The sequence below is a fragment of the Pezoporus wallicus genome, unplaced genomic scaffold, assembly GCF_028554395.1.
Source record: "Pezoporus wallicus isolate ANWC-B61680 ecotype Strahan unplaced genomic scaffold, APGP_CSIRO_Pwel_v1 contig_6464, whole genome shotgun sequence".
In the NCBI taxonomy this organism is placed as follows: Eukaryota; Metazoa; Chordata; class Aves; order Psittaciformes; family Psittacidae; genus Pezoporus; species Pezoporus wallicus.
In genome coordinates, this window is record NW_026642130.1 from 2,649,175 (window position 1) to 2,673,781 (window position 24,607).

Below are 24,607 nucleotides of genomic sequence, written 5' to 3' on the forward strand. Positions count from 1 at the left end.
AATTAAGTGGAAATTCACTTTGAACTATTGTAGAAGCTGAGAGTAGCCATCAGTGCATCCAGTGAGGCGCCTCTCTGCAAAATTAGTAAAAAACAAGAATTTTCTTTGTTCAGCTCAGAAACTCTAAAAATAAGTTATCTGCTTTTAAGTCTCCTTTCAATTTCCATTTCCTTTTAAACAGGAAATTTAATAGAGATTTATGGGAAGACAATTGCTGCAAGATATGAGACCCTGGACTTCAATGTGGATTATATTGATGGGTAATTACACATAGGCAGCCTTCTGACCCAGTCCCTGTAAACTGGCATTTCTAACATCAACCTCCTTGACAGCAATAAATTGCAACCAGTTGGCCCACAATTGCCATTTACTTCCTTTGTGGTTTATTGCAGCTCATGAGTTGGGCTCCAGCAAACTTTGTTAATCTAATTGCAACTGGTCCATTAAGCTAGTTGGTTTGTTTACTGGCAGCACAGTCAATCACAGCTCAGTGTGAATTGTACTGTAATTGCATCTGGTTGCTGTAGATTTTACTTTGGATAGCAAATTAAAATTTAACTAATTAAAATAATGTCAGAAGCTAAAAGTTAAATAAATTTTCCCTTCCATTTGCATTTTTAGAAAAACTGTTAGCTTGAAGCAGATGCTCTGGTGATTCCGAAGACAAAGCAGAAGTATTTTGAGACAAAGGCTTTGTTGTTCACTGCTTTAAACCCTCTCTGGTCATTTCCTTGTTCTCAAAGGTTTTCATTTTCTGCTGCTTCTGTAGTTACATGCAACAGAAGAAAGCAGATAGATTTAAAACATTTACTTCAGGACAGAAGCACTTTAAGCCCGGTGAATTTAGAATGAGCATGAACACTGACTCCGCTGTCTGTCATATGTATTTCCATATGTATGGAAGTGTTCTCACTACTGAGTTATGATTTCCTTGCATGAGTGTCAATGGCAGTGAAAAACTAACCCCAAGTGAGCATTTAAAAGTAAACTATTAATCTATAGTTACTGTGCTGGCATTTTAGCTATCATTTCAGTAGCCAGGGAAGGTGTATGTTCTCAGTAGTTAGAAATATTAGTTGTAGCAGCAGGTATTTGACCACTAGATGCTTTTTAACTATTTATGAGTTTGAGCGGAAATGTCCCTTGCCAAGTAATTAAATTGTCTGCCACCATGAATGAGAGTCCAGTGCAGATTCCTGCCTTACCAGCTGCACCCACTTGTCAGCCCTACACTTTTTCTCGCTGGATGCACATTAGTATCCTTCGTTAGATATTAGTTATTGTTTCACCTGACTCTAGTGGCACTGTGAAACCTTTGATCAGTGGGATGAAAGGCTGGTCTGTCTGACTACAGTCTGGACGTGCCTGCATGCTCCATTGCAAGATTACTAATTTACAGCTTAACAACACTATCGTCAAAGAGGAAATGGCCTCAAAGTCTTTACATACCAGACATTCACGCTGTAGCTTCACATGAATACTTTGCCCATTTTTGGTGTGCCAGTAAATACATACCAGGTGGGGACTTGAACGTGACCAGAGCAGTCTGTTGCTCAGTTCCAGTGATTCAGGATTTGGAGCAAGCACCAATAGTTTTTGTACTTTCAAGTGTGTTCTGCACCCTTTTCCACACTCTGTATGGGATGCAATGGTCCAATGATGCTGAAACAGACATTTCACAGCACTGATGTTTTTTTTTCTGTTCATGTTTGAAAGATATCTCGCTCTCAGCAAGCTGTGTTAATAAAAGCAAACTATTTTTATTAAAACTTCATAAAACTACACTTTGAAGCATGGGCTTGCATTACAGGTTTTAATGACATATTTTCCTTAATTGCCTGTTAATTCTCAAAGAAACATTGCCAACCTTTGCTTATTATGCTAATTATTGTGAATTTATTGCTCCCACTTGATTCCTCCTATCTAGTGGAAGTTATCCCTTGCCATATTGGTTCTGTAAGGTGGGGATTTGCTTGAATTTGCTATTAGGAGCTTGGGTGATTTCAGCAGAGGTTGTTTGTTACATTTTTCCTCATTGAAATCAAGGAATGGCTGAGCTGCATCTTGAAGCAGTATGACTGTACAAGCACGATTCTGTACTTGTGCTGCCTGCTTCTTCTGGAAGGCAGGGGTGAGTATAGCCCTCCTGAAGTTCAGACTACCAACCCTTCCCTACAGGGAGGAGGTATTGGATCATAAAGAACTGTCATGGATGTCTAGAAGATGGGCTTGTCACCTTTACAGAGGTGCAGTTCTCATAGTATTTGGGGAATACACTTCGCAGGTGAATAGATAAGAGATTAGGGCTTGTCTGGTTTTCTAGGTTAATAAATGTTAGATAAAAGTAAGGAGAAATTCCTTCCCATTTGAAAACATTTGCTCCAATATTAGCAGAATCAGATTTTTATCTGTGAAGCTTTATCTATGTCACCTCATATCTCATCTTTCCTGTTTATTTTTCACCCAGGCCAGCTATCCTTGTGGCAGAAGGAGATGGATGGACCAGCCTTTGCTCTTTTGCTGACAGACAAACTGGAAGCATGTCAGTTATTGACTTACTTTTGGTTTGTGTTGGTACAAGGGCTCAGCACGTCTTGTGTACAAATTAGTTCTTCGTTTTTGAAGGAGCTCTTTGGGTTAAGGTGGAGAGAGATCATGGGGAGATGATCTTATGGTCTTTGACATCGGTGGGTGAGGGCTACTGGCTCTCTGTGGCTCTAACCATACCTAACCAGGCATTCCTGGGGCCTGTTTTCTGGCCTGGAGGTGATACACTATGCCCTGGCCACATCTGTTCCATTCAATTCTTTAGACTTCAAAAGATGGTAGTCATTTCCATGGAAAAGGGGAAATTGCTTTTACAGGGAACCAGGAGAAAACCTGCTTCCACAGAAATCAGTGCTAATTCTCCTGGGGTCCTCAGTGGACCCTCTTATTGCACTGTAAAATTATTCCTGGCTCTCAGGAGGGGGACTTCAATGAAAATGTGAGTTTATAATGGGACTTGTATCATTCCTTGGCTCCAGAATTTTAGTCTAATGCAAGCATATCTGTTTTAATTGCTACCTGTTCCTCTTTTCAGATGAGGGACATGCTGATAAGCAAGTAGAGGGGAAAAGCGTGTCCTCCTTTTCATCCTCAGTTGTGCCTGGACTTGTCTTTCCTCAGCTTTTATTTCATATGGTGGTTCTGAAGGTCATCAGTAGGATCAGCTACTGGAAACAAGGGTAAAAGGGCAAAGATGGAGCACTATGTCAAGCTGGGAGATACCCTCCTAAGCTGCTGAGCACTTGACTCTCAGTGGGGAGATGGGTTGTTCCTCTTCCATCTCACCTGTTACTTGTTTCTAAAGGGAGCCAAGTCTAACTAGTTTAGATCTAGCCCACGTATTTTCTTGGTTAGATGATTCTCACTGTATTTTGCTTTCTTTTCCTCCCAAGGCTCAGCAAAATCCTTTGTTTCTCCACAGCTACCCTATTCAGGCAGAAGATGGACTGGGAACCCTGCAATGCCGGGTGGAAGGGAACCACATAGGTTGGTGGCAAGTGGACAAAATCATGGGTTTCTGCTATTCCTGCAACTCCAGAGGGTAGAGGAAGGGTGTCAGTCATGAGTTTCTTTTGTTTCCAGTGTTAAGACTGTGGCTCAGAGCTGAGCCCACAATAACTACTTTACATCAAGTCTTGCAAGTCTTCATCATAGTCAATGCAATGATTTGCATCCTCTTCACAGCCTTGGAGAAAAACAAGTGCAGTGCTCAAGTGAAACCATGTAATGATGTGAACAATAACAGCAGCAGCGTGATTTGTTGTCTTTGCTGCTTATTACTTTTACTTTAATCTTTTTTGTATGTGACAGACCTTACCTTTTCTGTTTTATTAGAGGAATAAATTTGGTGGTATCCATGGTCTCTCTGGTAACAGGTTGGATCCCTTTCATTTTTCTTTGCTTCTAAGCACTCTAAAGAAGATTCTGATTTCTTTTGGAGGCTTTGAGCAGCAAGCTTTCTACTTGGGAAAGATTATCCGAGTTAAATATTTGAAACAGAAATTTATACCTAGCTCTCATGTAGGCACTGATGGCAAACATCAATAGCCTGAGGTTCTAAGGTTTTGAGATATCTTTGGGTATCTAGGAGCTCTCCAATGGGATGTCAGTGTTAATGGAGGTCTCGAAAGAGATCTGAACCTTCCTAGCATGGCAAATGAGGTCAGTTAGGATACAGAAGGTCTAAAATGACATGAAGCACTCTATGTTTAGACAACCAAACCCTGTTCCTGACATTCAGCTTGTAGGTTTAGATATGTAATCCTACAGTATAGTGCCTACCTGAAGTCTAAGGCTCTAAGATCCTTAAGCTGTTATTTGGTTCAGTTTCTGCACACACATACTCTGCTGAAATTAACGCAACTACACTGTTGTAAGAAAGTGTGAGGAAGAGGATAATCAGGCTCAGGAGACCTGGGCATTGTTTGATAGGATGCACTCTTCATGAAGCCCTACACACTTCTGCCATAAAGCGTATTACTTTTCCTTCCTCCAGGGTCCCACAATGTCAGCTTCTCTGTTTTTAACAAAGGAAAGTGAGTAAAAGAATATTTTTTTCCCTCTCTTTCTGTGGTTTTGCATGGGGACACAGCTGCATTTGATCTAGGATAAGTACGTAATGTTTTCACTGAATCCTGCATATCATTGCTTAGAAATGAGGTTTTGCTATCTTAAGATGATCATCAGATTGGGAATGAAAAGGGAGAAAAAAAGCCATCTCTCCCAAAGCATCTCTGCTTTGTTTTTTAATACTTTAGTTTCAGTGCCCAAAACATAAGTCATCTGCTAAAATAAAAATAAATGAATAAAATAAAAAAATAAATGAATAAAATCATAAAATAAATAAAATAAAATCACAAAATAAATAAATAAAATAAATAAATAAATAAAATAAAAAATAAATGAATAAAATCCTCTCACCTCGCTTTTAAATATTCATCAAAATGGGAGAGAATTTAGCCATAAAAGGATACGATAAGAATGTGTTTTGACAGTGTCAAAGTGGGATAGTACTTCTAATAAAAAGTTTCAGCTATCTAATGGAGTCTCTTGAATCCATGCCTTAATGTGCTAGTGAAAGGTGTGTTGGATGTTACAGAAATGTTCTACTATTTCTTTGGAAAGTGAGTGTCCTGCTCTGCCAAAAGAAGGTCTACTTTAACTTAAATGGCCAAGGATCCCTCAGGCATTTTCTCTTTCTTGCAGGTCAGCAGTACACAAAGGTGCTTGGCTCATCAGTGCCAAACAGGAGCTCTTCTTGTATCAAACACATTCAGGTATTGCACTGATCCACATAACTGATGGCGCTGTCTTTTGGCAATGGCCTGAGAAAAGACCTCTCACTGTTCCTTTTCTCAAGGAAGTAATCCTGTTGTGTCCTCACTTTGGGTGTGACACTCCTGTGGTATGGGCTTGACTACACAAAATGCTACAGATAAAAAATTCAAGACCAGATTTATGTGCTAAGGTTGGGTGTGCTGCCATGGGCTGTATCCTGCATCCCCAGAGAGTTAGTATTCCTTTCAGGCAGGGACATGTTTGAACTTTCAGGTTAGGTCAGCCTAACCTGAGACAATCAGCCAGAGAACAGCAGTATGGCAGGGTTTGGAATAATGTTGTTTTATTGTTCCTTTTCATGTAAGATCAGTTATAGACTTGAGATCCTGCATCTTGAGAAACTTCTCCCTTTAAATCACGCTGTGTTTCGTAAGGTTGATATTTTAGAAATGCGGACCCTAAGGTGAGATAGATTCTACATCAGCTATAAGGAGGGGATGCTGTTCAGCCCCTCCAAGAACTGAATTCTAGATAAATGGTTTAGGCAAGTTACTGCATCCATTAATTAAAAAAATATAATTATTGTACATTAACAATAGTAATCTCCACATGGCATTTCTACCTTTATTATAGACAACAGACAACGAAATCTTGAGCACTCGGTCAAGATTATGGTCATGCAAGTAGTGTCCAAGATTCAGCAAGGCTTTTGTCCAAAAGCAGAAGCAGGGGATAAGGGACTGCAGAGCACAGGGCAGCCTTTGTCCTTAGTCAGAGGTTACATAAAGGTGAAAGACCACTTGGTCACCAAGAGGGTCCCATCAAGACTGGCTGAAATTAACATAATGAATGCACTAGTCCCTTACGCTCCGTACCTCAGAAGTTTTGTTCAAAAGTGTTAAAAAAAAATTGCCAATGCATGTCTGTGTTTTCCATATTCTTTATAGCATATAGCTTGTTTTGCCTATAAAAGTAAAGCACTTTGTAAAGAGGGGTAATTTTATGTCCCTATTTGCCAATTGAGGCACAGTAAAACGAAATAAACCTGCATGAAGCTGGCTGTTGGGAGAACACTATCAGAAACAAGATCTGCCAGATCTATCCAGTTGACTACTGCGCTGGCCAGTGGTTAACATTGTAAAAGTAAAGTTTAAATACCAGATAAACTAATAACAAACAAAAAAAGACAGATATAGACCAAGGTCACTCACCTTTTGTATCAGTCTTTGTTTCAGAACTATATAAGTATGATTGAGTGGCTACAATAAAACATCAAAGTGAGTAATGTCATCAAAGAAAAAAGGGTTTCTAGTGCGGAAAGGCATGACTATAATGGATAAATTCTGAAAGACTGTCATGGTGAGGACACTCAGATGTCAGATGTTCAGCTCTTTCCTTATGTCTCTGAATCCCAAAGGACAATTGGAAAGTGTTGTAACATATAAACCTATAGGCTAAATTGGGAAGCGAGTCAGAGAAGGTCAAAAGGATTAAAAGTTTTGCAAGGTTTTTTTGCAGAGCTCCTCCACAACACAGAATATACAGTTCTGCAGACTAAGCATGACACATGCAGCCACTGCTAAGTAACAGTCCAAGCATTGCAGTGTTTCTCCTGTCATGCGGCCAAATTATCCACGTTGTTCATTCCTGGTGTAATCCCAGCCTTTGCCAAAAAACCCGTGAAGGAGCAGTGAGATGCCTGCTTCATTCACAGGAGCCTGCTTTGGCTGGAAATAGTGCAAGTGCACTGCTGGCATTTACAGAAATAGGGCTGGGATTGACCTTTTCAATGCTTGTTTTCAGATTCTGATTTTCTTTCCTCTGTAGAGATAAGCTCTGTGTTCCCAGCTGGTGGGAGTCTTGGAGGAGGGACTGACATCACTGTCACGGGGGATTTCTTTGAGGAGCCGGTGCAGGTCACTGTTGCAGGTAAGAGGAGAAATGTGTGAGATGTTTTTTTTTTCAATACAGTAGTCATGGTGCTGATCACAAAACTCAACAAGGCAGGAGTTTTAGGACTCATCATCCAGAAGATCCAGCTATTCTGACTGTGGACATGGGCCAGTTTCTTGCATGATATCACAAGCCCAGGCTTTTACTGAAATATTGACTCCTTTTGGCAATGAGATGGGTTTATGACGCAGCTCAGCTGTGTTCCAAGCCTCACAAAGCACCTGTCTCCTTTTCCTGCTGCTAGGTGTCCCCTGTGAAGTCAAGCATGTCTCTCCCAAGCAAATCAGATGCACCACTGAGCCTGTCATCAAGGGCAAGAGGCTTGGTGCCCCCCAGCCAGGTACAGTATTCAAGCAACTAAATGGTCCCAACAAACACACATGGAAATAGAGAGCAGAAATCATTTGGTGATGAGTGCAGCCAAGAAACAAGGTTTTGCAAAACACTGTCTGCTTCAACATGAAACCAGTTTCTCTGAGGTATGATGGGGAAGAGGGTCACAAAAGTGGTTGGGGGGGGTGGAACATCTCTTCTGTGAAGAAAGACTGATGAGACATTTGGGGTTGTTCAGCCTGGAGAAAAACTCCAAGGAGACCTTAGAACAGTGCCTAATGGGGGGTTTTAAGAAAGATGGCAACAGACTTTTTAATAAGACCTGGGGCAAGAGGTAATGGGTTTGAACTGAAAGAGAATAGATTCAGACTAGATGCAAAGGAGAAACTGTTGGTGAGGGTGGTGAAACACTGGCACATGTTACTCAGAGAGGTGGTACATATCCTTTCCCTGGAAATATTCAAGGACAGGTTGGACAGGGCTCTGAGCAGCCTGATCCTCATTGCAGGTTGGGTGGACTAGATGACCTTTAAAGGTCCCTTCTAACCGAAATATTCTGATTCTCTGGCAAAAAGAAAGGCAAGGCGGAGAGCGCAGCTTGTCACTTATAGATGGGTGATGGTGGGAGGAAGACCAGCCTGGTGTGCTGGGCTGTGGAAAATAATGAGTAAAAGTATGGGTGATATTTAGAGGAAGGATAGCTGAACTAGAGCTGCTGTAGAAGCTTCTGTGGAGACCACTTGAATGGAACTTTGCAGTAGAAAATTATTGCGCATGAAATGAGGCATTTTGGCTCTGAGTAATCTCAGTGCCTTTTCCTGTAAAAGCAGATGTGAGCTTGGTTGGATGCTCTACCCTCTACAGATTTTTGTTCTTTTGGGTGGAGAATTTCAAGGTAGGGCAAGTTCCTTAAAGCAAGATCTGTGCTTTGCCTTTGACTGAAAATAGGCCCTCAAACAGAAACAGTTTATTATTGAAATATTCTGTTCTGGGCTGCCTTCTTGCACCACTGGTTCTAGAATGTGCTCTTGGTTTTTTTTTTGTCTGCTCCTGAGAACGCTTTTGTTTTAACTTTCTAGGAAACAGAGGTCTTGTCTTTGAAGTCTGGGATGATGCCTCTGATCTCACAGAAGCAGGTCCTGGGTATAGATGGCAGTTTGTACATAATGCCAGCTCCCCAGTAGGATTTCTGACTGGGGAAAAGAAGTCCTTCAGGTACTCAATGATCTTAAAAAGACATGAAGCCATGGAGAAGTTACCCTTAGCAGTGTTAAGGTGATAACACCTGACAGCTCTGTATAGCTGAGCATTACTGCATAGTTCCTATAAATCAAAACAAACCTGCTCCAAGGTCCTTTCAAACCTCAAAATATGCAGTGAAGTGCTTTGTATTTCCTCCTTTTGCTTTCACTCAGTATTTCTGCTCTACCTGGGCTAGATGTGCTCAAATACCACAAAAGAAATTGCTGCAGAGGTAGAAGGAGCTCCAGTTAGAGACTGTTTTGGGTGGAGCTCCAGACAGATGTAGAGGGCCAGCTCCTCAGCTGTAGCACAGGTGGAGTTAATGGAAATAATCTTTTCCCCAAGCTGCAAAAATATGTGAACCATGTTGCTGCCCATTGCCTCTTCAGATATGCCCTTGAGAAGCTGTGCAATACGCATAAATGTTTTCATTTTTCTGTCTTTTCTGTGTTTTTCTCAGTTGAACTTCTGCATGATTTTGATCCTTTTCATGCCTGCTCAGGGTTAAGACTTTGCTTGAGAAAAGTGACCAACAAGAAAACCATACTTATTTTCATGGAGCTGTTAGAGTTGTTTTTTTTTGTTGTTGTTTTTTAGAACTTCTGTAAAGCTTAAACAGCATTTAGTGTGAAAATGGGTCATTTTGGGCTTTCTTCAGTTTTACAGTCTCTGAGTTTTTGTTATAAGTTGGTCTCAGTCTTTCCTTGTTATTTGTTGTATGTGTGGAAGTGACATGTGAGGCTGGGTTTTCTTTGCAGTAACTTTTTTGTATATTATGTATATTATAATATTTGTATATTCTGCTTTTACTTAGCTCTAGTCTGCTTTTACTTAGCTCTAGGCTTCGCGGATTTTTTGTGGCTCCTGAGACCAACAATTACACCTTCTGGATTCAGGCAGATGGTCCAGCATCTCTCTACTTCAGTTTGTCCCAAGATCCAGAACATAAGGTATTACTCTTGGCAGAGAAAAAAAATGAGAGGAAGCTAGGAAATAGTTTTAATTAGAATCATAAGTAGGTGCTTTCCCAGTGTTAATTTGCTAATTGTCCCTTACTATAAGTCTGTTGCAGAGTGAAATCTGTATGATTAAATTTGGTGTTTTACATTGGCCTTATCAGCCTCTCAGTTTACTAAAAACTCATTCGTGCATCCAGAGCCTTTGAATATCTTTTCTGGAAGACATTTTTCCTTAGTTGAGCGCATCCCCATTGCTAATGATCTGTACAAGGGAACCAGGAAACTTGTTGTTTGACTTCCTCAGTTTGCATCCTTTTTTGCCTGTTGAAATTTTGCCCTCTGGAAACATTGGTCCTTAATTTTGTAAAGCTGAGAGGTTGCTATAAATGAAGGTGAACTATTTTTGTGGGTTATTTTTAAGCCTACTAACTGAACAGGGCTAGAAGAAATATAAAGAAGTTATCTATTAAAAAAAAAAGTAGCATTACTGGTCTTATTAATGGTTCATACTACATCTCAGAAGGCTGCAGACATAGTTCTTTCTTTTGTATTTGGAAGACGTGATGTATAACTGAACTAATCTATTAGAAGCTGCATAGGGAACTGTTGTTAGGGCTAGGGTCAGCTGTAACAATTATCTTCTTTATGGTAATGAACTCTAAACCAAAGCTCTTTTCAGATGATGGCTTTTCCCCATAGACAGGAAAAAATGTGTCAACCACCAAGCCATTGCTATCAGCTATAAGCACAAGAGTGTGTTTTTTTTTTGGACCTGTGGTATTGGTCATAGTGTCTTTTAGGGCTGCAGAAATGTTTCTAACAGATTGATTTGGTTGTTCTGGACACAGGTGAAAATAGCTTCTCTCCCTGCTGGCAATTCAGAGTGGTCCAAGAAGTGGGTGAAGAACTGGAGTGAGCAATGGCAGCCAAAATCCCAAAAAATCGAGCTAACTGCTCAAAGAAGGTACTACCTGGAAGCGTTGCATCATGGAAAGGCACCCAGCAATGGGATGAGAGTTGGAGTCCAAATACATAACACATGGCTGAATCCCCACGTGGTGAACAACTACTACATCGAGAGACATGAAATTCGTGCTCATGCCTTGCGTCTTCCAGAAGTGCAGGTTAGTGCTGTGTGCTTGATCCTAAGAGCTGGACTAGCCCTGATTCAGTTGATGTGGATGGCAGCCAATCCTAATTGTAAAGGCCTTGTTGGTGCTAGATTTGTTTTAAACTGCTGCGATAGTTAATGGGAATAACATTGAGCTGAAGGTGATTGTGGTTTTTACAAACATTGGTGGGCATAGGTAAACCCTATGCTCTGCTCATGTGTTAAAATGTAAGCAATGCTGAATTGCCTCGGGTTTTATCTCACACATTAACACCTCACCTTGTTAACTATTGCTAATTAATGCAAGTTTGGGATAGTTTTTGTTTCCCCTTGTTAGTGATACTCAGTTTGTGTTATTTGGTCAATTTACATTGCAGTCAGATGATTGAAACTTTCATCTTGATGAAATGCTCAGCATTCAGAGCATCAGAGATGGAAATTTTTCCTGGTGGTTTAACCCTAAAACTTCTAGTGAAAGCCTTAGGGACAATTTGTGGCTGCCAGTGTGTCTGCACAGGTCATGTATCCCTTGTGCTCATGTTAGTATAAGAACAGGACCTCAAGGCCTGCGTCAGAAGAGACCATGAAGGACAAGAGTAGTTTAAGAGCAGAAGGTACTCTTGATGTATAGAGGCTTAAAAAGTCAAATTACTGGCCATAAAACCTCCTCATTAGGAGATACCAGCTTTGAAATCTGTGAGTCTCATGCAGATTGTATTTGTTTTCATTTATTTGTTTCCTCCTTTGCTTGCCAGGTGCTGACTGTGTCTGGTACAGGGTATTTCAGTATCTCCTGGAATAACACATTGCGCAGAATGATCCCCACAAATGCTACAGCTCACCAGGTAGGTATCATTAAACAGACACCCAGTCATCTAGTGGAGGGGTGTCATTGATGGAGCTCTGGTACTTGATTACTGTTAAGCATTTGGCCCAGAACCTGAGATAAAGGTCTTTTGCAAGATCTTTAATATCATCAAGTCAAACCATTACCCCAGGACTACCAAGTCCATCATTAAACCATGACACTGAGGGCCTCATCTACACATTTTCTGAACACTTCCCAGGATGGTGATTCCACCACTGCCCTGGGCAGCCTGTTCCAATACCTGATCACCCTCTCTGTGAAGAAATTTTTCCTAATATCCAACCTAAACCTCCCTTGGTGCAGCTTGAGGCTGTTACCTCTTGTCCTATTGCTTGTTACCTGGGAGAAGAGACCAACCCCCACCTCACTGCAACCTCCTTTCAGGCAGGTGTAGAGAGCAGTATGGTCCCTCCTCAGCCTTTTCTTCTCCAGACTAAATAACCTCAGTTCCCTCAGCGGTTCCTCATCAGGCCTGTGCTCCAGAGCCTTCATCAACTCTGTTGCCTTTCTCTGGGCCTGTTCCAGCACCTCAATGTCTCTCTGGTAGTGAGAGGCCCAGAACTGAACACAGTATTTGAAGTGAGGCATCAGCAATGCATACAGGAGGATGATCACTGCCCTGTCCCTGCTGGGGGGATACCTCCACGATAGTCATTAGACATCTAGTCAACACAGTTGACAGAGCCTGGAGGGGCATGTAGATGTAGATGCATGGAGGTGCTCATGTAAGACATCTGCACCAGGAGGCTTCTGGACACCTGAAGAGTGTGTGTCAGACATGGAAGTTCATACTCTGAGCTAAATTTTATTCTGTACCATTTGACTACATGGTTGTTCAGAGCTCTCTTGCCACCAGTCCCTAGCTTATGAAAAATGTAGTGATATGTATGATGCAGCTGTCTGCTGAAATGATCCTGACACCCTGGTACTATGACTGCTTTTCATTTTCTTAATTTTTTTTTTTTAAAGGTGCAAGCAGCAATAGAGGAACTTCTTTCAGTAGGATGTGAAACTGAGCCAACTTCTGCTAAAATCCTTTTCCGTGATGGCTTTGAGAAAGAAGGTACCAATCTGTGAGAAATAATTATTATTTACTGTGAGAATTTATTTCCTTTTGTGAATTAAACATGCTTTAAACTTTTAATTACTGTAAATTTACATTTTTAATAAGTTTAAATGTATACATATGTTTATGGAATTAATATCAAAACCAACACGATTAATAATGATTCTTTCTGTAATATGTTGTATGACATATTGTAACACACTTATCAAAGCAGGTGATATGTTTAGTTATTAGAAACATTAGGTAGAAACAAAATAAGCAAGTTCTAGGGCATGTGAAATTAGTCATGTTTCAGTATGTCTCCTGGGGAAGCAAATCTGGTGTAGCCCATAGCTATAGCTCAGGTTGTGGAAAGTGCTGATTCTGACTCTGCAGGTCTTTCCTTTTGATGTTTCTTGATGACTGAAAGTGAAACAGTGCAAATATCTGTGGTATACTTGACTGGCCAGGCAAAGTGTAAAACATCAATTGCTTTTGTAAAAATACCCAACATATTTAAATTATCAAGAATCATTTTCTAACATTGAAGGCGTTACTCACATCACAAAGCTATGCTAGTAGAAGGGAACTCCAGCAATAATGTCACAGGCTGCTCAGAGAGCTCTTAGATACACTACCCTGGGAAAAAATTCACTGCCAGGTTGGAGGGGGCTCTGAGCAACCTGATCTAGTTGAAGATGTCCCTGCCCATTGCAGGGGGGTTGGATTAGATGGCCTTTAAAGGTCCCTTGCAACCCAAATCATTCTCTGTGTCTGACACCAATAACAGTATACTTATCCTATCAAAAAGTAGGAGACTTTGTATCATGTTCTTGTATTTGGTATGGAGAGAAGAGGTCCCAGTCAGTAATATTTACATTTTGTGACTGATTTCTCTAGTGGAGGATAATAATTAATTAACTTTAATTGCAGAGGGAAGGAAGCTTTATGCAGAAAAATGAAAGTAGCAACTGGATATTTTTATTATGATCCCAAATCTACAATTCTGCCAGCGAAAGAAAGAAAAACAAGCTGAAAGCCAATAATAGTTCAATAGTACAGTGGGAATAAAAATAAATGTGTAACAAACAACACAAAGAACAAGAACTTGTATTTTCATTGGTGATTATAAAATGTAGATAATGTTAAAAGATGACAAAACAATAGTGAAATTGTGGTGAATGGATGCTAGAAAAATAAAAGAACAGCTACACACATTCAGACCTAGGGTTATCTATCCCAGTGTCCTGTGTTCAGCAGAAACCAAATAGATTCCTAGGCAAGAGTAAAAGTTGGATGATTATGTATAATAATTCATCATAAATTCTTTCCAAATATGAAGTATTTTCAGCTCAATTAATTTCCTGAGTGTAATATGTTTTTAATTTAATTACTTTCAATGGCTCTCCCTTCCCTGTATTTACATAATCTCTCCTAGAACACAGCTTAACTACTGCATTCATAATTTCTTCTTTCCTTTAAACTCTGCTATAAAGTTCATTTTGCAGACTTGATTTTTCTTATTGGAAGAAAAAGTGAACTGTCAGTATGTAATGACAGAAGAAAGGCTTTTATGTATTAGGAAGAAAAGAAATCCTAGCAATTTTTTAGCAGCACTTTTGATAGAGCAATGCAACAAACATCCCAAAGGGGAAGGTGGATTCCCTGTTGCTTTACATGCTTTATGTGAATTTCCATCTCTGCCTGAGTATTTTTTGGAAAGGATGTATGGATTTGGTCAAGCATATTCTATATGGCTGAAGACAGTATTATTTGCCATGAGGTTTATGGTCAGAACAGTAATCTAATGCTTTCCTGTCTTTCAGCACCTTTAAGCTGGGAAACAATTACCCTGCTGATGTTCACCGTGTATCTGGGATGGGCAACACTTAAGAGTAGGACTGACAAATTCTGGGTGCTCAGTTTCTGCATTTTCATGAATCTCTTGTCTGCAGTGGTTTCTTCTGAATCATTTTTGAGTCTCTCATCTCCTCTTGTTTTTTTACCTCTGTCAGACATGAAGGATATCATTACCACAGGACACATTGACAGTGTAATGGAGCCTTTCTGTGGAAGGTTCAGTGTTCACAGACAAAGTCAGCTGATGAAAACTTTCCCATTAACTCTACCAAGATATGATCTTACTGAATACACGCATGTAAGTGGCTGCTCTTGATGAGTAGGTTGCACTGGAGGTTGACTACTTGGAGCCCAATCAGCAGCATAAAATCATCAGGTCTGCTTAGACTTCCTCCAAATCTACAAAGGATCATGTCTTTGGAGTGTGCCTGTGGACAGAGCAGTGTGTGTTTTATTGACTAGGTGGATAATTTGATATCCATAAGATGTAGATATTGTTTAACACATCCAGCTGCTATCTGCTCCTGGGGATGCAACCCTTGCTGAGGGAAAGGAAAAGGTGGGATGGTGTTGGGAAAAGGTGGAAGATGTAAAGATGGTCTAGATGATCTTTAATATCCTTTCCAACCCTTAACATTCTATGATCAGTTTTTGACAAAAGGAAAAAAAAACAAACCCCGAAACTTGCTATCTGCAGGTCCACTTGCTCACTTTTCTGCTGCATCTCTACATCTACTTTTAATAAGAATAAGGTCTTTGTTTACATCTACTTTTAATAAGAATAAGGTCTTGATATCAATTGTCACCCTTTCTTTGTCACCTGGGGGAAGGAAAATAGTTGGGGTTTGAAAGAAAGGAGACAGGAGGCAAAAAATCATCCCCAAAGCCTTCTGCAGTCTTTCCAGACTCCTTTCAATTCCCCTTCACAGACCTCTTCCAGTCCTACTTCCCCATCTAACATACATCCCACACCTTGTACCCTGCAAATCAAACCAACTCCTCCAGCCTCCTTTCCTCCCTTCCAGGTATCTGAAATCTCTACTGGCACTTTGCAGTTACATTTTGCCCCCAAGCCCCACTGAAGCAAAAGGGATCAGTTTCACTCGATGTGGCAGCACACAGGTCACCTAGATGCCATGCGCTGCCTTCTATAGGGTGCTACTCAAGGCAATTTGGCCTGAAGAGGTGGACTTTACTGCTGACCTTGAACAACATATTTCCCTGCTTAATGTTAAACTGGGATTGAAACAGAATATATTATCTCCTCCATGCATTACATATAAATTACCTGTGGTTTGATTTGTGATCTTTTACCCCATTTTTGCAGGTGTGTTTTGCACATAAAGGCCACGTGAGCAATATCCTTCATATCTTGGTGTCCTACACCAATGTCTCTTTATGTTCAGTGAAGAGGAAACTCACCTGCCTATGGGATTTCAATAAAACTGCCCCTAAGAGGTACCCAGACACAGTTTCCAAAGATTAAACTGCTCCCATAGTATGAAGGTGTACTATGAAAACTGAGAAAAGTTCTTATTTGTATAGGAACAAATTGTCAGCTGGGGTAAGATGACATGCTATGTCCCTACAGAAGCATTCCTGGAATATGCTTCCATTCTTTTTGACGGTTTACTGTGCAAATTTGCATGTTTCTTGTTATATGCATTGTTTCACCTTAGCATTACACAGATGGAGTTTGTTCTGTCTCTGATAAGCACATCAGAAGGTTTATGAGGGCATTAATTTCCCAGTTTCTTTGGCAACAATCAGTGGATTTTCTGCAGTGAGACAGAGATGAATTGATTTCCTCCCCCCCCCAGGAATCTCATGAGACCATTGGTACATAAAGATTTGAAAATTGGTGTAGTCTTTGATTTTTCTTTAGTCACTTAGACTTACATGAGTAGAAAACATTTGGTGTTAGATGTAAAGCTTGGGGCACGCAGACTTAAAAAATCAGGAGTGTCTGAAGAACTTCAGGAATTGAAGCTGGCAGCTTGGGTATCTGTAAGATTGTGAGAGGGACATGTGTGCATGCCTGGAAGGGAAAGAAGGAGTAGGGATTAAATTACTACATGGTGGAGAGAGCTGGGAGCCTTGAGCAATCATCTGGTGTTCCCAAGAGGCTTGAACTCCGGATTAACCTCTGTGGAGGTCACTGATGCTATCATAGTGTTTTGCCAAAAATAAAACAGTAGCTGTTATTCCTACATCTCACTCCTGTGATTCAAGGAGGACACCTAAACAGAGATCTAAATCTTTGTTTCTTACTATGGGGAACTTAACAGAGACATGTAGAGACTGATTACAAGCCATCAAGCAAATTTATTATGTATGAGTAAATAACAGTAATAATAACAGTAGTACCTGATGTTATCTGGAACTTCACAAAGCACCCTGAAAGTTATTTATTGCCAATACCTCACAGCAAAAGTGACTTTGCACAATCTTACTGTCTTCCAGCTGGACATTTACTTGCACTGACCTCTGGAATGGGTGTGTGAATCTCTCCATGCTTCTCCAGGACCTCCCTGCCAATTCTCCGGTGTTTGTGCATCAGATTGACTTGCTGCAAAAGGAAACACCTGGGTCATTTTACCTTGATGAAGTCATCATCGCAGACAGAACTGTGACTGGTAAAGAAATCTGGTTTTCTTTCCTGTTACTGGCTGTCCAGGATACTCTATTAAAATCTTTAATGGTAGGGCTGGTTGAAACTTTTTCAGAGGGTAAGGGTCTTTCACAACAGGCACAAAGATTGATATTCTTGATTTATTTGAAATGTGTTTCTACAGATGTAACTCTTGGATGGTCTTGTCCAGACCAAAAAAACCCAGAAGCAGATATGTTTCCAGCTATGAAATGAAAATAACCTAGGCATAGTCCAGCTGTTCTCCTTGTGTTAATAAATGCATGTGCCCTTTTTCTTTCAGTTTCTCAGCGAGATCCCAAACCACCTCAGCCAGATAGGAGGATAGTTGAAGCAGTATCTGTGGTGGGGTCTTTTCCCACTTACAATGTGTCCTGGATGGTTTCTGGCTGTGGTTCAAGTCTGCCCCTTCTCTCTTTAAGGTAGGAATAGTGAGTAGATCATCTCAATACACTGCAATAGCTCATGTGGTTCCTCTCTGTCTGGAGCTGGTTGTCATCTAAAATAGGACATGAGAGGCAGTAGAGGATAAGACTGCAGTTTGGCAATCTGTGTGCTTTCATTGGAGTCTTTTCCTCTAGGCATTGCCAATAGGCTGTGTTCAGACTGTTTACTGTGAATCCTGCACAGATGTCTGTACTCAGTAGATGGGCTACAGTTCTAAATTACAATACTGACTTTCACTTTCAGCACAAGTGTCTTGAGCTTTGCGCACTGTATAGAATTTTGAGCATATATTAAAGCCCCCTTAGTGAAGGCACCTGATTCTGGTATTGAAGTTCCCTTGTATGAGTGGGATTCAGTTGCTGAACCAGAGATGCTTAAGATGTTTCATCTAAGCTGGGGTGTAAGATATGTGTGGGCATCCCTGGCGGTGTTCAAGGCCAGGTTGGACAGAACCTTGGGTGGCATGGTTTAGTGTGAGGTGTCCCTGCCCATGGCAGGGGGTTAGAATTAGATGATCTTAAGGTCCTTTCCAACCCTAACTATTCTATGATTCTATGATGTAGGACTAGAAGGAGATCTAAGCCCTTCTGGAACAGTGGATAAATAGCAGCCAGAGATACTCCCAAACATCTTTAATGACATCAGTTACCACGTTAGGCAACGGAAGTCCACTTTATGTGTCCTTGTTTGCTGAGTTGTTTCCTATTCTGGAAGCCCTGACAGTGAAAGAGTCGGCAGAGCCATAGGCTGACTGGATCAGAGTGTGCAATATTAAAGGGCTATACTGGCAGAGAATAAATCCTGTAAAAGCTGGGTTGTATCCAGTCAAATCAACAAGGTCCTGGTGGGAATAAAGCCAGGCAAGGAAGCCACTGGCATAATGCAGCCTCTTCTTTCCAGCAGCCAGCTGTTAGTCTGGCTCAGTTATTTCACTCAGTGACTTGCCCAGGCATCCATAGGAAACCTCCTTTAAGAAGGCTAACCTCAGCCTGCTGTAACTTAATTTAGTTTCTCACCTTGTGGTCTCTCCTTTTTCAAGAAAATGCAAAGAAACATGTCATTAATTTTGAGTGCTCCAAAGACAGCTAGATTCTCCTTTAAGAGATAACTAATATCTGAAGAAATCAAGAAATGCTTGCACTGGCAGGCTTCTCCATCTCATAGAGGAAGATTTAAGAGAAACCAGTGTGCAATGGTGAAGCCAGGAACACTGAAAAGAAGAAATTAGTGCATGTTTTAAAAACCTGTGGACTGATCACTGTCTTTGGATATGTTTAAGACAAACTTGGCTCTTTCTCTTAGCACATTGTGCTTTATTCTAATACAACTTGCTGTGGTCAGGACAGGAATATCGGTTAAAATCTGTTGTACCGGATGTTACATCATTCGAGAGAGCTCAGCGTTCCTTTTGGCTCTGTATTCTAGAAATTTACCCTGCAGAAGCTGCGGCTGAGCTGACATTTAGCTGATGGCCAGACATTTAACCGCATGGTGGCATCATTGTACTGTAGAGAGTCTTTTTCTTTTGAAGAAGGAGAATTTTAGTGGCAAGAAAGAACTCATTTTAAGTTTAGAAATTGGGCTTTGGGTGAATTCTAATACGAAATATCTCTGTAATTCAGGAGAGATAAGATTTTGGTAAACTATAGGAGACAACAGGATGAAGTAGGAAAGCTTTTTGCTTTGCTGTTGTAGCTGCATTGGGCTGGTTCTTTTAAAATACCAGTACTGGGGGAGGGCTTGCTTGTGGTTAGTGCTGTATGAACTATTTCTTCTATCATAATCTAAATAGGTGTTTTTTTCCATAATTTTCTGTTCTGTTCATTGCCTACATTATGTAGGTATAACTCGGGAGTATTCAATTCCATGAGCTCTGAATATGTTTTCCTTAGGTCCTTCGAAAGTGTTGTTTCCACAGGTGTCCGTCTCCTGCAGATGACATGGGGGGTGTCAGGAATGGGGGTCTTGACCGCTAATGCCTTCATGTGAACTTTCTCTGTCACACAGAGGTGCTTTGCTTGGGGAGGGCTCTAAAGAGTATGGCTACCTCTATGTCTCCACGGAGGATGTGAGAGTCAGCCTCACCATTCAGAGACTGCGAAAATCGTCCCTACCTCTTGGAGGGACCTTCCGCATCCACTTGGCTGATACAGTGATATCAGGTAAGAGAAGAAGCAAGTACAGGTCTTAGATTTCCTTTGCAGGAAACCAAGTGAAGAAGAGATGGTACTGAACCTCAGAAATGCTTGGGGTACAGGCTGGCAGGTTAAACACATTGTGATAGTTGCTAGATATTTGCATGTTATGTCCTTTAATTCAGGAGTTAAAGATTATAGACAAGGCAGTATTTCTAGATGTTCAGTATAGGGTTGTTCCAAAATTCATGCAGCCACTATGAAATATTTGCCTTAATGTTAAAGAACTTTGATCAGATCCTGAACTGGGATTTTGCATCCCAAAGTTCATTAAGCTAATATTTTTCCAGCATGTGTACTTCTGGTCATCTTGGATGACAAGACTTCTGCATGTTTCCAGGAAATTAATTCTCTTCTAGGATTACCAGGATTGTTAACTGGTTTGCAGATACCATAAAGGCTTTTGTGCATAGAATTGCTTGACTTGAATATAGTCGCCCTTTAGATGTGCTCGGATTTCTTGTGTTTGGTTTAAATAATCAAAAAAAAACTTGGAATGAAAGTGAGCAGATTAATCTGAGCAAAGCCAACAATAAAGTTCTTGACTGAGGAACTGTTGATTCAGTTATAAAGCCAAACAAAAATAGGACAGGCAGCTTTAGAATATTTGTGAAATATCTCTTTTCCTTGTGCTTTCCCCTCTTTCTTAAGAATTGGTTTAGACAGATTTATTGTATCTGCAGATTTGAATGACTATGGCTCTTTATGTTAAAAGAAATAAAACATTATTTGCATTTATTTGGGATTGGACCCAAGAAAACAAAATCTTCTGGATAGACTGACTCCCTACCCATCTCATCTAAGAAGCCTCCAAACTTTCCATTTTGAAGGAAAATTACTTGCACACTGAAATTTCATGTGTGCATATTGTGTAAAGGTATTACTTAAGATTTCTGATGGTCCCAACTGGAGAGAAGTTTCTAGGTTTTCTTAGCTATCAAATAGTGAAGACCCTCATACTAGATACAATGAAGAATTTTTTTATGATGAAGGTGTTGAAACATGGGAGTGGGTTGGTCTGAACAGCCTGATCTACTGAAAGGTATCCCTGTTCATTGCAGGGTTTAGGACTAGATAACCTTAAAAGATCCATTCCAGCCTGAACTGTTCTGTGACTGTTCTCTGATTCCATGATCGTTTGGCATTTGAGGTCTGGTAAATTTCTCTCTGCTGCTTTTTGGCAGTTGCAGAAGTTTGGACTACAACAGGCTTGCGCTAATAATGAAACATGTTTTCTAGGACCAGGTAGACGTGCTCTCCTAGGGATGATGATATCTACTGCTTTCTAATGTCTTTTGCAGATGTTTCAGTGCACACCTCCTCCAGCCATCTCCTTAAGCTTTTGCAGGACAACACAGATAATTCTACAGCCCCATACTTCAACACCAGTGACTTCATTGTGACCAAAGACTCGGATTCTTGCTATGAAAGCATCTGGACACTGACTTGGAAAACAAAAGCTGGGGATTTACCCAATGTTATCAGTGTACAGTAATGTCTTTCACTAACACCAACTTTGAACCCCATTCAATGTCTTTGGCCACGGCTGATTCCTTCCTTCAGTGTTAGTTTTTATGAAGACACTTATGGGACCTTAAGCAATCTGTCTGCCTATTAGTAACATCAGTTTAGCTAATTTCAGATTAGGTGATTAAAAAAAGCAGTTGCAGATGCACAAGGAGAAATTACATCTTCAGAGTCTGTGCTTCAAAATGAGGAGGCTAGAATGTGCTTTGTTGCAGTTCTACACTATAAAGAGACTGCTATACTGAAATGAAATCTATTATAATCACATTTATACTTCAGTACAGTAACCAAAGTTCAGTTCAGGTTTGTGGCATCATTTATGGGCCAAGAAGGTCTTTTTCTGAGAACTTTCTTTATGTGTTCATATCTGTTTCTCATAAATCTCAGAAGAAAATTCAGTTCACACTCTCCTAATATTTCTCATGTTTAAGTTTTGCTTCAAGTAGAAGGTTCTTTTTGGAGTAAAGACTCAGGCTAAGCTGCTTCCTCCCTTAAAACTAAACTATTTCTTTCTGTATTAAGCTTCTGAAATTGTAAAATTATTTTCAACAAAACAACGAGTTCCCATGCTCAAGACATTATCCTGGAGGGTGAAAAAGTCTTGAGCTGCATCTTCAGCTGTAGCACAGACCCTTGTTTCACCCAGACTAATATCTTTAAGAGCAGTTGTTCAAAGCTCTTTCTATGCCTAATGACAAATATTATCATTGACTATTAGAAGTTTATTTTCAAATCTGGCTCCTGAATCTCTTCACCTTAGCTTGCCATCTTTTTGTCTGCAAGGTGAGGTTGGGAACAGGGAGGTGCTGTGAACTCTTGGGTAATGAAGATTTAGACCTGCCTTATAAGGACTCGGTATGAATTCTGGGTGAATGGTTTTAATTTAAAATCACAGGACAGAAAGGAACAAGAAACTTAAATTATTTGTTCTTTGCCAGGTCTCTGCTGAAAACCTCACTGGTCTGGAACCAACTGTTTCTAGTCGTGTGGTTTATGATGGGGGTGTGTTTATTGGTCCGATATTTGGGGATATGCTTGCTACCTTCAATAACAAAACACAGGTGAGTTAATGTGCTGTCACACTTCCTATTGATTCACCTGGGTAGTGTAGATCAAGGAGTCTCACAGGTGTTAAGGTTACCTACTTCTGTCACTAAATCCTTTCAGAAATCTGTTATGTGCTTTGCACAGAATTGGTCAGGTTCTGCTATCTGGTTTGTGGAGCAGGAGTTTCCTCCAAGAGCTATTGCAGGTGAGAAGAATGATCATCTTGGTGATGGAAGGCAATTGATTCATTTTGAGGAAGTGGCCAAGGGCTGATATTTCTGGACTCCCACCCTTAGTAGGTACTCTTGTGCTGGCCACCAGACTTTGGAATGACACTGCTCATTTGCAGCCTACCTGCTGCTATATTGATGGGCAGAATAAGCAAGATGGTGGCTGTGGTACTAGTCTGTAAGTCCCTTAGCCTTTATGGATCTCAATTCTTCAACTGTTGAAAGGGAGTAAGGAGAGCTTCCTTGATAAATGAGTCTGCTGAATGGACAAATGTGTGACAGACTCTGTTCTCAGATGTTGCAGAGCAGTGCACATTGCTGGCTTTGCTTCCAGCAAAGACCACTGGGCACTGTAGAGATAACAGGGTGATGCTGGATATGCTTAAAGCCCATCTGTGCAGCATTTGGGTCTAGGTCACCCTACTGTTTTGGTGAGCCTTTTCCTGTCATGAGGTCTACCCTTCTTCCAGTGGCTCAACCATCCCTGATACCTTTGCCATCCATGATGCAGACATATCCTCAAATAGACCAAATGAAACAAGAATGGCAGCAGCAATCACATTTCCTCTTCATATTTTTAAGCTTTATTCTGGCTTGCTGCTAGCAACAAGTATAAAAATGTCCCTCTAATTATTGTGTCTTTACTCAAGTGGAGTACTTCATAACTCTGTGCTCCTCACGTATCTTGGAGACAGTCTGCTTTTGCTTTTTGCAGATGGTGTGCTTTCCTGCGCATCCTTAATACCTGGGAGAGAGATGAAGAGGGGCTCTCCTGTGCCCTGTGCTTTAGCAGCTGACTCTTCTGAGATATTAAGATCTCAGAGGAGGTATCTCTTAGTCTCTTGCTAGATAATCAAGGTCACAGTTTTTTGTTTCAGCATGAAAAACAAGGATAAAAAAAAAACAACAAAATTGAGAGCTGCATGCTGAAAAGACACATTCTGGAATTCATTCTAATTAATTTTACAGGCTTTAAACATAATAAACTTGTTCCCAAGGTGGGGTGGGAAGAACTGAGGCATGGCAAGCAGGGTCTTCAATGGATAGCTACAATAACAGGAGTTGGGAAGAGCTGCGGGTCCCAGCAAGATGAGAGATAAGATCCTTCAAACACTGAGAAAGACTGGTAATACAGCTTCCAAAGCTGTGCTCTGCATTGCCAAAGATGAACCTTAGCAAGCCTTGCACTTTAATTTGTAATGAGACTGCAGCAGAATAAACAGCTGTCTGACTGTGCTCTACTCTGGCACAGTCTGGGCGCTCTCAGCAGCTGTGCCTACCAGTATCACTCTGAAGCTCTATCAGGTAGATGCGGCTCTAGAAAACACCTCTGTCCCCTTCCCAGCTTCAGGGTAACCTTCTTTTCTGTCTCCAGGTGGTGGTGGTGGTGAATGATGTCCTTGCAAACTGTTCTGGTTCATGCTCTTTCCAGTTCAGCCAGGAAATGACACCGTTAGTCAGTGATGTGGAGTATTCATCAGGTAATGGGGCTTTGTGTCTGAACAACATGGCAAAACACTGCCCTGTGAAAAATATCTGCTACATGCTGCTGCTGATATGTGCCTGTGGATTCTTTTGGAAATTTCTAATTTTATGGAAACTGCACTTTCTAATGGGGCATTTATGGTCAGCTCATGTATGTAGCATAGGCGTATTTTTACAGCAACATGAAGATGATAGAGGCATAAAGGGGAGAGAAACAGTGGTGGGGTTGGTACTTAAAGTGAAAGATGGCTCTTGGTTCAAGTTCATTTTAATAAAAATTTAAGGAAAAACATAATAGTTGGACAGGGCCAGGCAGGAAAAGGTATTAGG

The 24,607-nt window shown here is 40.7% G+C and overlaps 1 protein-coding gene across 6 annotated transcripts in view; it reads left to right on the forward strand.

The window, feature by feature from the left end:
- PKHD1 (PKHD1 ciliary IPT domain containing fibrocystin/polyductin) overlaps nucleotides 1-24,607 on the forward strand; it is a 254,467-nt gene that overhangs the window by 14,197 nt on the left and 215,663 nt on the right. For all 6 annotated transcript variants that reach the window (XR_008974692.1, XM_057427481.1, XM_057427480.1 and 3 more), the window contains exons 7-26: nucleotides 182-260; nucleotides 2,468-2,542; nucleotides 3,470-3,534; nucleotides 4,544-4,583; nucleotides 5,254-5,324; nucleotides 7,153-7,254; nucleotides 7,523-7,618; nucleotides 8,691-8,826; nucleotides 9,689-9,803; nucleotides 10,661-10,936; nucleotides 11,679-11,768; nucleotides 12,761-12,854; nucleotides 14,852-14,994; nucleotides 16,024-16,154; nucleotides 17,160-17,332; nucleotides 17,630-17,768; nucleotides 19,801-19,955; nucleotides 21,290-21,474; nucleotides 22,454-22,576; nucleotides 24,168-24,273. Coding sequence is in view for 5 of the 6 variants with exons in the window: in XM_057427481.1 (XP_057283464.1) it covers nucleotides 182-260; nucleotides 2,468-2,542; nucleotides 3,470-3,534; nucleotides 4,544-4,583; nucleotides 5,254-5,324; nucleotides 7,153-7,254; nucleotides 7,523-7,618; nucleotides 8,691-8,826; nucleotides 9,689-9,803; nucleotides 10,661-10,936; nucleotides 11,679-11,768; nucleotides 12,761-12,854; nucleotides 14,852-14,994; nucleotides 16,024-16,154; nucleotides 17,160-17,332; nucleotides 17,630-17,768; nucleotides 19,801-19,955; nucleotides 21,290-21,474; nucleotides 22,454-22,576; nucleotides 24,168-24,273 (2,394 nt within the window). In the remaining variant the exon portion in view is untranslated. The remainder of the gene's footprint in view (nucleotides 1-181; nucleotides 261-2,467; nucleotides 2,543-3,469; nucleotides 3,535-4,543; nucleotides 4,584-5,253; nucleotides 5,325-7,152; nucleotides 7,255-7,522; nucleotides 7,619-8,690; nucleotides 8,827-9,688; nucleotides 9,804-10,660; nucleotides 10,937-11,678; nucleotides 11,769-12,760; nucleotides 12,855-14,851; nucleotides 14,995-16,023; nucleotides 16,155-17,159; nucleotides 17,333-17,629; nucleotides 17,769-19,800; nucleotides 19,956-21,289; nucleotides 21,475-22,453; nucleotides 22,577-24,167; nucleotides 24,274-24,607) is intronic.